Source organism: Fistularia commersonii, chromosome 17 (genome assembly GCF_037954325.1).
Source record: "Fistularia commersonii isolate RoL2024-O1a breed Wild chromosome 17, RoL_Fcom_v1.0, whole genome shotgun sequence".
NCBI lineage: Eukaryota > Metazoa > Chordata > Actinopteri > Syngnathiformes > Fistulariidae > Fistularia > Fistularia commersonii.
The window spans coordinates 11,610,910-11,622,990 of NC_141300.1; the positions used below are offsets into that span (position 1 = coordinate 11,610,910).

At 48.0% G+C, this 12,081-nt stretch overlaps 1 protein-coding gene across 11 annotated transcripts in view; it reads left to right on the forward strand.

Moving 5' to 3' along the window:
• Positions 1-12,081, forward strand: part of LOC147225172 (A-kinase anchor protein 13-like) — an 81,884-nt gene that overhangs the window by 44,813 nt on the left and 24,990 nt on the right. For all 11 annotated transcript variants that reach the window (XM_086163925.1, XM_086163926.1, XM_086163932.1 and 8 more), the window contains exon 12: positions 10,831-10,891. In XM_086163925.1, the coding sequence (XP_086020051.1) occupies positions 10,831-10,891 (61 nt within the window). The remainder of the gene's footprint in view (positions 1-10,830; positions 10,892-12,081) is intronic.

Sequence of the window (12,081 nt, forward strand, 5' to 3'; positions counted from 1 at the left end):
CTTTGTTTTTTTTTTCACAGCAAATCTGTTTTTGCACGAGTGCCGATAAGCTAATGTGACCCCTCCCATGAAAAATCAAGGAAGCAAAGTCAGATCGATGCGATGATTTGAAATAGAATCGGAATGTCGTGGACGACACCGACAGTTAGGGGTCAAACTGCCGATGCAGTAGAATAACAAAAAATATAATACAATCAGAGGGCGTCACGGCGGGGCAGTGGGTACCCCACCTACAGGGGGTCTTCCTGTGTGGACTCTCCATGTTCTCCCTGTGTCTGCATGAGGTTGCTCCGTGTTCTCCGCTTTCCTCCCCGCTGTCCAAACTCACGCAGGAGGTTCATTTAGGGACGTATAACTCGGCTCTGACACCCTTCTGGTGTCTTGTCTGTTTCAAAGAAGCCCTCCAGTGACATTTGTGGGCCGTTCCAGCCAGGGGTTAGTTTGCCGACTTACTTGCCGAAAAAACCCTCTGACCGAGTCAGCTGCAGGAGTTAGGTGCAGTGCAGTGGCAATTCTTCAGATCCAAAAAAATAAAACAGAAGAATGTAAATAAAATAGATTTAATTTTATACAACTTTATTCCTATTTTGTGTAGGCTGGAGCCGGGGCTACGGGCCTGATAAGGGGTATAGATGCAGGATGAATATAATCAGTTGGGATTCCTATCCTTCATGGTTGTAAATGAATCTCCCTTGTACCTTGAAATTCAGATTGTTACATGGAAATAAACGTACGGGTATAAAAGTTGAAAGTTGAAGCAGCTTAACTGAACATGATTTTAGAATTGGATGGGATTATGTTCTTCAATGGGACATGTCAACTCCCTGCCTGAAGAGCTTTTAGCCACGCAGTGATGGAGGTACTGAAGGATGGGGTCCCGCTTTGGTTCATTCTGAGATTGGAAGCCAGTTGATTTATTGGAGGAGGTGATGACTGCGTAGAATTTTGACCCCACACAGGCTGCAACTGTCCCACACCCTGCAGAAACTTTGACAGCGTTAAGGCAGGATGGTTGCATTCCTTCCCTTGTGCTGACGGGTTGAACGGTATAAAGAGAGAGCTGGGAGTCGGTGCAGTTTGTTGGGCGTAGCTGGAATCTGGATTCACAGGACATTTTTTTGGTAGCCATGGATGGAAGAGCATTAATGTTTTCATGTGAACTGGAAATCTAGACATCAAGATTATGTCTTCACGGCCCTTGGGGGGTCCCGGAACCGAGCCCCGAGGGGCATCAGAGATCGGCCTGGGTACCATCTCCACCATGGAGGGCAGGGACAAGCAGCGCTTCCAGAGTAGGAGCTCTCCTGTAGATAACAGGTGCTAACTCACCTTCCGGTAGCTAGTTTGAACAAGCCACGCCCGAGACCAGCCGCCACCCTGGAGCGGCGCCAGAGCAGGTCTCGCCCTCCTCCATGTGGGATCCCGTCTCTCTGACAAACCTGGAACCCCTGTTTTCTTTTCCCTTCAACAAGACTGAACTCGTATCCGCGCGGAAAGGCAGCGCATGTTTTGTGTTCAGATCCAGGTTCCAGCAGAATCTCTCTGGTTTCTTCCCTTGTTTTTAGCGTGTCGTTATTCTGGATGATTTGTCTGATTCGCTCACTGAAGTTAATGCAGTGTGTCATTTTTGAAAAGTAATATTCATGTTGTACTTGTTAAAAAGAGTAAAGGTAGTTTTCATAGTAATGGTTAAGGGAGTTTTTCATTTCATTCTCTACCCTTAACTTAATTTACTGGCTACACACTTAATGTAACAATGTGTCGCTAAATCTAGCTTGCGCGCTTTGCTACACTTTACAGCTAAATTCAGTTTAGCGACGGAGTGAACACCTTTTACGATAAAACCAACCAGCTTTGAACGCCTGATCCGACACCTCGTCCGTTGACGTCCCCGCCGTCCGTTGCACCGAAACCCCCGATAAACATCTCCTGCTCTCTGATGCTGTATCTGCAATTTTCACCGGGCAACCTAGCAACAGGCGGCGTAAGCTCGCTCGTAACTCAGATCTCGGCTCGTGCAACGAGCGATACGGCCAAGTGACGGCTCTTGTTGAAAATTTGTAAGTCGATTCATTCGTAAGTCAAGGCTTCACAGACGTAGAACCATTCGGGCGCTCTGTAGCACGTCTGGAGAATTCCAGGGTTTCCAGTGAACCTCCTCGGTCTTCCCAATCTTTGAACTCTTCAATAACAACCGACGGTTTGAGCTCCGTGTAGAGGTTGAAAAAAAAGCTCGCTAAAATGCTAATTAGAAAAGGATGACTCCTTGGAACGGGGCGGTTAATCAGGAAACATACTTTCTCCCTGGCTCATCCCTTGCCGAGCGTCGTTGCGCAGATTAAGACATGAATTTTAACGGCTTTATCCGGAAAACCACTAATTAGCAGCGAGTTAATAGGGAACACGTGCAAACTCATAAAAAGTCCTCCCATAAGGAGATGCGGGATATTTGTTTTCTTTTACCTGCACCGGAGCTCTTTCCTCCTTTCTCCACCCAAAGAGCCCGTCCACCTCGCAGGGGGTGGAGCTCCTTTTGTTGTCGGAGTGAGAGGGAGCGAGAGGTAGCGACTGGATGAGAGGGAGCATGTTTCAAAGCGAAGGGCAGATGCGATGGGTGGAGTGTGTGGTGTTGTCGGGGCGGTTGGTGGTGTTGGTGGGGGTGGCTGAAGGGAAAAGGAAGAGAGAGTGGGAAGAAGGGAGGGGCCAGAGAACAGATGTGGGCAGCGAGGCTCATTTTCCAACCCGAGCTGCAGCGAGAAGGAACACAAAGTATGGAGGACTAGAACTGGATTTCTGCATCAAAACTCCGGAGATTTTTTTTTCCCCCTGCCTTCAACCCCTCCCCTGAGCCCCCCCACCCCCACCCCACGACCCTCCCCTCCACCCCGGGTCTGGAATCTGTTTGACGGGCGAACTCAAGCCGTCATCTGGCAACTTTGATTACTAATTACCGCTGCCAGAATGTTGAGCTCAGCTTGATGGGGCGTCTTCTGGTTGCTTTTCGGTGACCGATAACTTTCAAGGTTTGAGGAACGACAAGGACAGATCTTCTTCTTTTGTTTTTTTTTTTTCTTGTCCTTTTTTTTTTTTTTTGGGTGGGGGGGTGGAACTCCACCCTTTGCGCGTTCGTGCCGTTCGTCGGCCGCAGAAGGCGACGTGTGACATCATGACCAGGTGAAACTGGCAGCATGTATGAGAGACACAGGAGGAGGTACAGCTTCTGTGCCAAAGGGGAGAGGACTGTGGATGTGGTGCTAATCAAGGTAGGTCTGCCTGTGCGGTGTGTGTGTGTGTGTGTGTGTGTGTGTGTGTGTGTGTGTGTTTCTGGCATGCACGCACAGGGCAGTAGACATGTTGTTACAAACCAGAAGCGGTGTTTGTGTTTTTGTATTTTGTTTTTTCGCCACCCGTTTGCAGGTCGAAATTTCTTTTTTCCTTTTCAATTTTTGAAGGGAAAAGTGAAAAAACAGCTGCAGCCTCTGCTCTCGCCTCATATATTTGTGTGTGCGTGTGTTTGTGTGTGTGTTCGCATACACACAAACGTGCACATCAACAAATTATCTGTAAAAATATAAGGTATAGAAACTGTTTTTAGGACAATAAATTGTCAATAAATACATTAAAATTGAAACAGACCAAATGGGAAAGGAATATTGAAACAAATAATAGGAATGGAAACAGGATTTATCAAATAAATCTTCATACCACTCCTAAAGACAGCACATTGATGATAACAATAATATTATAAATAATGATAATGATAATAATAATAATAATAATTATAATAATAATTATAATGATAAAGGAGCTTTTGAGTCGAGGCCTTTAGTGTAGCAGTGAAGTGAGGTGCCATTCCCAGCTGGTTTCAGAAACCTGTGTCCTTAGTATAAACTTGCACAGTGACCCCGGGGTTATTTGACGTAAAATTCAGGATTAGAAATAAAAAATGAAAAAAAAAACAGGGCTTTCCCGTCTTTACATTTATCTGGGGTTTATATAGTGAGAGTCCATCTGGTCCACCTTAAAAGTCAGCCCACCTTAAGCAGGCCCTGGGCTGGGGTTGTCCCCAAGTTTCATCAGTTTCACACCAAACACCAACTTTCTTGCCGTCTGTGTGTGTGTGTGTGTGTGTGCGCGCGCGTGTGTGTGTGTGTGTGTGTGCATGCATGTGTGCGTGCAGCCTGCTGGCTTCCATTTCCTGCCCCCCCTCCCCAGCCTCCGTTCTCCAAAGTCTCACATCCATGTCGTTTTGGATCAAGATTTCCATCAGAAATAGTCGTCCCATTGTTGGGATCCGAACACGATGCAGGTTCACTGAAGACAACCAATGGTTGCACGGGGCAGCTGTGATTGACAGGTCCGGGTTAAGCCCCGCCCCTTGCTCGTTGCTAGCTTGGATGGACTCCAGCACATGATGGGATTAAAGAATAATCACTTCAAACTCAAGGCCCCTCGAGCCAAATGTGACCCGCCGCGTCATTTTACGTAGCCTGCAAGAACGCCTTAAAAGGTTTGATTGTCTTAAAATAAATAAGTCAAACGCGGAGTAACGGCATCCCGCCATCAAATTGCCGTGTATCCACATCAGTACAAGTTTCAACAAGTGGAATTGAGAAATATAGAAATGATCCCTAAATGTCCAGGAAGAGAAAAGTTGATGCAGATGGAAGGTAGTTTCAAGAAAGTTCGGAATGCATATGTATTTATTTGGATTTGAATGAGTACAAATTCAGAATTATTTAACAATAAGGAGTTGTTACATTTATTTTACATTACATTTTTGGTTACGTTAAGTTTATATTGTTACCGTTATATGTGGCCCTTTAAGGGCAACCAGGATGCTGATGTGGCCGTCAGTGAAAATGGATTTGACACCCCGGCATACAGTTTCATAAATACAGTCCAATATTTTATAATTAGTTCCCATTGAAAGCTGTCGTGCAGCCGAAGTGCAGGAGATGATCTCCAAAAGAAACTCTCAAGTGACTGATCCTTTCGCAAAACCGTCCATTTTGAGCAGCTGAAGGTCCCACATAACTTTCCCCATGCTCGGCACGGGACGAATTTATGTTGTTTTTGTTGTTTTTGCTAGCATTGTCTGGTTTTTACTCTTTAGCTAACGCTAACATTATTAACGCCGCGTGATAAGCGTCCAAGCCGGCTCGTAAAACACGACACGCTACGGCGAGGAGCGCGGAAAAGGCCAAATACCTCTGGAGGTGCGTTTGGAGGCCCTGAGGTTTCTGGCCGGTCGCTCCACGTGACGGCCGCTGCTATTTCCAGAAGAAGACTTCATTCAGATTACAGGCAAAGCGATGTTTAAACATGTCTCAAATTCATCGGGCGAGGAAATGGAGGAGTTGGGAGGAAAAAAAACAAGAGCGAATATCAGTTAAAAAACGACCCGATATGAGGAGGAAATCACCCTTTTTCTAAAATGTCAACGTCAAAGGCAGCTTTATTGTCAATTTCTCTGCGTGTACTGGACATACAGAGGAATCGAGAAGATGTCTCTCACAATCACACGGTGACGTGAAATGAACAAAATAATAATAGAGTGCAAAATAGCTGTAAAGTGCACTGTTACATTAAACAGTAAACAAACTATAAGGTATGAAGTGCACGCAGATAGAGGCTGATATTTGACGGCATGAGAGGGTTGCAGCAGAAAGTCTTTTTTTTTTTGTACAATTTAATGCAAAGGTCAATGAGTACTACCTTAATAGTACAATTACAGCATGATGGTTTTCATTGTGACAGTGAAAAGGAGCACTAGTGCAAAAAAAGTGGTATTGTTGCAATAAAAAAGTCCCAGGATGTTTACATCCCTGCTGTGGAAAGTAACAGTATTTCAGTCCTGCAGTGTCGACTAACTGCAATGTAGGTTCTTCTCTGCAACAGTCTGGCCGCTTCTGCTTTCCCATCTGATCGGTGATGAAACGGATTCCCTCTGGAGGCTTTAAAAACGTTTCCACACGCCGACCTCCTCTGACTCATAGCGACGGGACGGCTGCACCCTCCGTGAGGATGAGGGAGGTTTTCCTGCACAGTAACACTTCACGCCCAGTCCGCCGTTTTTCCTCAGGGCGCCATGATCCTCAGGATCTGCGTCATCCAGGTTCCCTCCGGGGGTCAAAGCCCGACCTCGTATCCAAGGAAAGCTGAGAAGCTGTTTCTCGACACATTGTGACAGCAGAGGAACCAGGTCCTAGAACCGTCTTCGTTCCTCCACCCAGGCAGGGTCTTTTTGCAGCTGCATTGGAACTCTCACCAGATACTTCTTGTGGACTGGCGGGTGCAACGTTTAATAACTACCACGGACACTAGTCAGCTGTTTTCTCGCCACAAAATGGACAGTAGCGGTGTGAAATACAGCCAAGAGGAGTTCAGAGGTCTTCTGGCCTGCTACGCCACAGAGGGGTTTCCAGGGCTCGCAGAGGAACACCAACATTCGGGCCCCGAGTTAGCTAACGGCTAGTGGGGAGGAAGAAGATAAAAACACATGCGCCCATCTGATAGTCCGTGGTTATTCAATGAACGCTGTGGCAGCTTCCACCTCCATGTTGCTTGAATCGTCTTCTTCCTCTTCTTCTTCATGGCGGATTGTTCTTGCGCAGATGTCTACGGCGGCCTCTCGCCGCCTGCGGGAAAGCAAAACGAAAAAAAGTTCCCCTGGAGGAGGCTAGTTCCTGGGACTATGACTGCGCTCGAAGGACTTTTTTGTCCGAACGCAGCCGTTGCTGAACTTTTTATTTTCCTCATCGGTCAACCCGACATGACCGAAATCAGAAATGGACATAGCGCTAAAAGTCAGCCTTTCGTAGGCCCAGTTAAATAAATAGGTATGTGTGTCAGTGCAGTAGCAGTATGTGGACGGAGAATTCTTCTCCCTGGTTCTACCGATGTTGGGTTGTCGTCTTCTTCTCTGTTCCTTTTCGTCGGTCTTATTTGAGCGCTGCTCCCACTGGGCTTCCGATGCACAGTTTGCTGTGTACAGCGACGCATCCGTGTGAACGGAAGGATTCCGCAGGCAGAGGACGGACAGACGAATCCGTCCGTATAGATAATTAACGTTGAGCCTTTAATTGGTCAACAACATCCTCCAAAAAGTCAGCGTGAAACTGCCTAAAGAATCCGCTTAAAAAAGAAAATAACCCGAGCGAAAGAATGTATCGGGAATCCTTCCCCCTCCCCATTTCTCTCCGCGAGGATTTGGCTGAAAGCGGTCGCCGGCCGATCCAGATTCTTGTCCTGGAAGAAAATGTGGAATGTGTTTGCCTCCCGTCCGTCTCCCCGTTCGCACCTCGCACACACGCCGCGGTCCAAGCGTGACTCCGATCCCAGCCTTTCGCCGACGAGCTCCGAGGCAGAACCCCGAAATCCCGTCTGGGATCGCGCGGCATGAAACGTGGCAGTTGAATGTCTTCTCTTTCCCCCAAAACAAGATCCGACCGTTTCATAGAATAAGCTTGACGTGAACAAGGACACGTCTTATCTGTTCTTGTACGTCCTGATATGATGGCCAATAAGAGGCTCAACGGTTGTATCGGTTTATATGTCGTCCTCGTGATTGACAGGTCCGGGGTTAGCCCCGCCTCCCGCCCAGCAGCTCTTGTAATCTTTTTATTTTTATAAAAAAATCTAACAAAACATAGAGACGTGTGTGTGTGTGTGTGTGTGAGAGAGACCTTTTCCTTTTGTATTTTAGAGACTAAGTGACTTTTCCTGCCGCGGCTCGTCTGAACGCCGATCGTGACTAATGTACCGGCGACCGCCAAACAAGCGTGGACAGTGAACAGTGAATGCAGGGCGTGCCGTCTCGCATTAGACGGGGGAAAAAAAAAATCACAAGTTGACAGACGGAACCATGCGTCTGGTTCTGTGTTCAGCTGCGTGATGAAAGAAGAAGAAACAATGGAGATATTTGTAACTTTTGAGGGGTGGTTAGATAACTGTTGGAGATAAAAATCACTGATGTCTATATATATATATATATATATGCAAAACATACCAGTGCATACATCACGACTTAACTTTTTCTTTTGGAAATAAATCAATTAGAAGTCCTTTCATTTATTATCTGTACCGCTTTTCCTGCATTCAAAGTTGCACATGACTGGGCGAGAGCTTTGGTTCACCCTGGATATAGAAATTCGCGGCCATTCACCCTCTCGTTCGCACATTTGGACAATTTAGTGTCTCCAGTGAACCTCGACATGCTTTTGGACTGTGTGAGGAACCCCGTGCAGACACGAGGAGAACATGGAGTCCAGCGCCGAACGACTTTGGACCTTCTCACCGCGAGTCTGAAGCTCTAAGCATCCTGATATTCCCTTTGTTCCATAAAAACATTCATTTTCCTATTTGTTGTTGAGCCGTTGGAGGGGAGTTTTCTGTAAAAGCGGCAAAAGCGGTATTGCCACTGTTCCTGTAAAGGTGGTAAATATTCGGGCAATCCCGACGTAACTTTTGCGGAAGTTTCATGTACGTTGTTTGTGTTTCTTACCTGAAGACATTTGAGAATGCGAGTCTCCGTAAGAAGGTTAATTACTGGGCGAGGAGGTAAACAGTAGGGCTCGGACTTGCCTCATCTGGATGATGTCATCACGCCGTTTGTGGAACGTATCATTTGAGGTCTCTGGCGGCAGGCCGCCGTGTCGGGACCGGGTTTGTAACGGCCGCGTCTGGGTGAGGCTTCGGGATCGACGATTTAGGGGAGGACAATTGCGTCTGGTCGGAAGAAAAAATAAGATCCGCCCGGAGAACGCTGTTACAGTAGCGTTGCGATACCGCCGCTGTTCCAATATGGAGTCCGGCCTCCTTGGCGGCTGCAGAAGGGTCAGCTGATTTCCTCCTCGGGGGGAGCGGCGGGGGTTTCGTGGGTAATAATATATTCAACGTGTTCTCTCATTCGCTCGTAAAACACGCCAAGAGGAACATCTGAGGAACATCTTGGTGAGCTGACATGACAGGAAAGACTTCAGAAATGCACAGATGATGGAATGAAAGGAGAGAAAGAAGCGGCCCGTTGTTTCCCACATGGCGCAGGATGTTGATAATCGACAGCAGCCAACGTGGAGGACGGACAACAGTGCCATTGAGACCAACGCCAGCGGGACAAAGGACCCATTGGCTTCGCCGATTAACAATCAGACGACTGACTGTGAGGTCACTCGGCCTACGGGGGGGTCGCTCTCCACAGCAGACCCTCAAAATCCCTTTATCCGCCATGAATTTCAGCGGCTCAAGCGTGGAGATGTTTCCAAAATGTACAATAGCATCTCGCGGAGATGCAGGAATGCGGGCCGACAGTTAGCATGGGATTACCTAGAAATCAGAAACAAACCTCAAATAACAACAAAACATCAACAAAGCGCTAGCCGGAGATTCCATTGGGTTTTCCATTCCAAAGCTGACGTTGTGATGAAGGTCTTTAATGGAGAAACGGGCTACGGGGGGTCTAATTTTTCCACCCTACCCTGGAGGGTTTTCCGCAGATCCCGATTCTCCCGCCTTTCCCCCCGATCGCTATTCTCCACGTCGAACCGCGCGCCCGCATGTGGCACGCTAAACGTCTCCGAGACGCGCACGATAAACATTCGCCCTCCAATTCGGGGTTTAAGGGACCGGCTGTATTTTCATGCTGCAACTCAAACCAGCTGCCGTTTGAGGGACTCCAAAATTTGTTTCCCATTTCCTCAGAAATGGTCCCCTGCCCATCTGCATGCATAGCAAATCTATGCACGTGTTGCATGAACACACACACACACACACACACACACACACACACAGTGCACACAGCCTGTGTTGTATCACTCCAGAGAACCTAACCCCGTCCAGCTGGGCCGAGGGAGTTCACTGCGTCCCCGTCATGGAGCTGAAGACGCAGGCGTAGAGAATGCGACCTTATTGTTTCTGATATCTTTATTCTTTCGATAGAAATGGGTATTTCTTTCCGTCCTCAGTCTTGACGTTCCCTCCCTCCCGCCGACCAAGTTTTGATCGGAGACGGGTTGCGACGTCCAGAACTAGACGCTGGATATCAACTCGTGCTTTTACATAAACGTTGGCGCCGTCAAAGGTTTTCAAAGTGTGTTAGCGCTACTGGTATTAGTCGTAATGGACTGCATTGCCTGTCTTTGTCACACTCTTGCTTTCTGTCTCTATCAACCGGTCGAGGCAGAAGGCCGCCCGCATTGACCCCCGAGGTTTCCTCGCCGCTGCCGGCTCGTCTGGTTTCTGTGGATCATCTCAGGCAGTGCGGTCCGCACGCGACCTCGCCAGGGTCGTGATTCGGCGCCATATAAGTAATATGTCACTGACTGCGCTGTCGGATTTCAAAGTAATTTCTGCTCGTGAGCTAAGACAGTGGCGTCCGTGGCGATACCTGGCGCCGGTTCTGATTCACAGCCCAGCTTTCTGCAGTGGGAAATCCCGACCAACTTTTAGACGCCCAGTAAAAGGTTTTCGGAGTTCATCGTCGAAAACGTTTGTCATTTGACATAATTTTACTGTCAGAAAAAAATCCTTTTACCATGTAGGCAGGCTTTTTGATTTTCAGCTCCCCGAAAGTATCCCTTGGCTAGTTGTTGCTAGCATTGCAGCTCTCCCACCATTGGTGTGTGTGTGAACGCTTTCTGGCGTAAATTGCTTTGAAACCACAAGGTGTACAAGTCGAGACCATCTCTGTGGCCCACCGTCTTTCCGTTATTCCATCTAAACGCTGCAGTCATTGTTTTCGTACGCCTTTAAAATCAATACATTCGCTTCAAGTTTTTCAAGCTGATGTCACATTTCCTAACTCTTGTTTTTGCTCCTCGCCTTTTCCAGATCCAGCGAGAGACTGATGTTTTCTATCCGGTGCAGCCCGACGTCGCGACCACGTGTTCAGGTGAGCGTCGTAAACCGGTGGAAATTCAGGAGTGGCTTCACAAGGCGGAGATGGCCGGTTAACGTCTACGGCAAACAGTAAATACGTGAATACAACTCAAGGCAACCTCGCAGTCATAATAAATTACACGCTTCGACCGAACAAACCAAACCTGTTTGCCAAAGGGAGATATAAACGTAATTTGAGAGCGGGCCCGCTTTGTCGATGTTATCGCCGTCCCCTTCCACCAAGCGAGCAGCAGTTCTAGCGTTCTGACGCAGGCGCTGTTTGCGCGATGACGGCTCCTCAGCAACAGGAAAGCTGCATTCGTACCCGAGGTCTGTAATAACGACCGCTGCTTCTACGTGTCCACAAAAATGTTTCAAAGTGCTTTTCCGCGTACATGCCTGCCCAACGGGTGGCGTTGGTGGTGGTGCAGCTTTGCAAACCGACACCGCAGAATACCAGTGTGCCGCACGCTTTTTATTTTTCTACCGCGCCGTGACGCGGAGGACGTTCACAGCGTCTGAGGACGAACCCGTCGATCCGATGACAAGAGCCGCGACCCGTTAAGAGTGAAGGGGAAAAAGCGGCGTGCTTTCATTAGCCTTTAGCTCAGCTCCTTCAAAATCGGATTTCTGACACATCATCTGGACATCATCATCCAAAATGGAGCCTGTGAGACCCGGGCTGCATCTGAATAGCCCTCAGCGGTCGGACAACATCTTCCAGACCACACAGACGGAGCAAGAGGATGGAGGATAAAGCGTGGGATAGAAAGTCCATGACTTACTGTGATTCTATTTGCAGCTCGGTAGCGCAGCTCACATTCAGAGGACGGATCTGTCTTCTGCCGCTGACCCGGGGTGGGGTCCCGGATGAACCAGGGGGACCAACGTTACCCCCCTTCCCGGCTCTTCCGGGGAAATCCCGAGACATAGTTCCCTCCATTGTAGGCCTCCGGGAGGCTTCACCCTAAAAGAGACAACGCCATTCATCTCCAACTTGGATCGTCAAAAGAGAGGCGTGCCTTATCTATTGATATTAGCTTGCAAAAGATAGCAAAACAAAGCATGGTGATCTGTAACGTCAGGGAGTACAAACGTCCCTGGGCGGGCGGCGTGGAGCTGCACCTTTGTCTCAGGACAAAGGTGGAACAAAAGTTGGAAAAACGGGTGTCAGTAAAAAAAAAAAACAACAAAAACATCCAT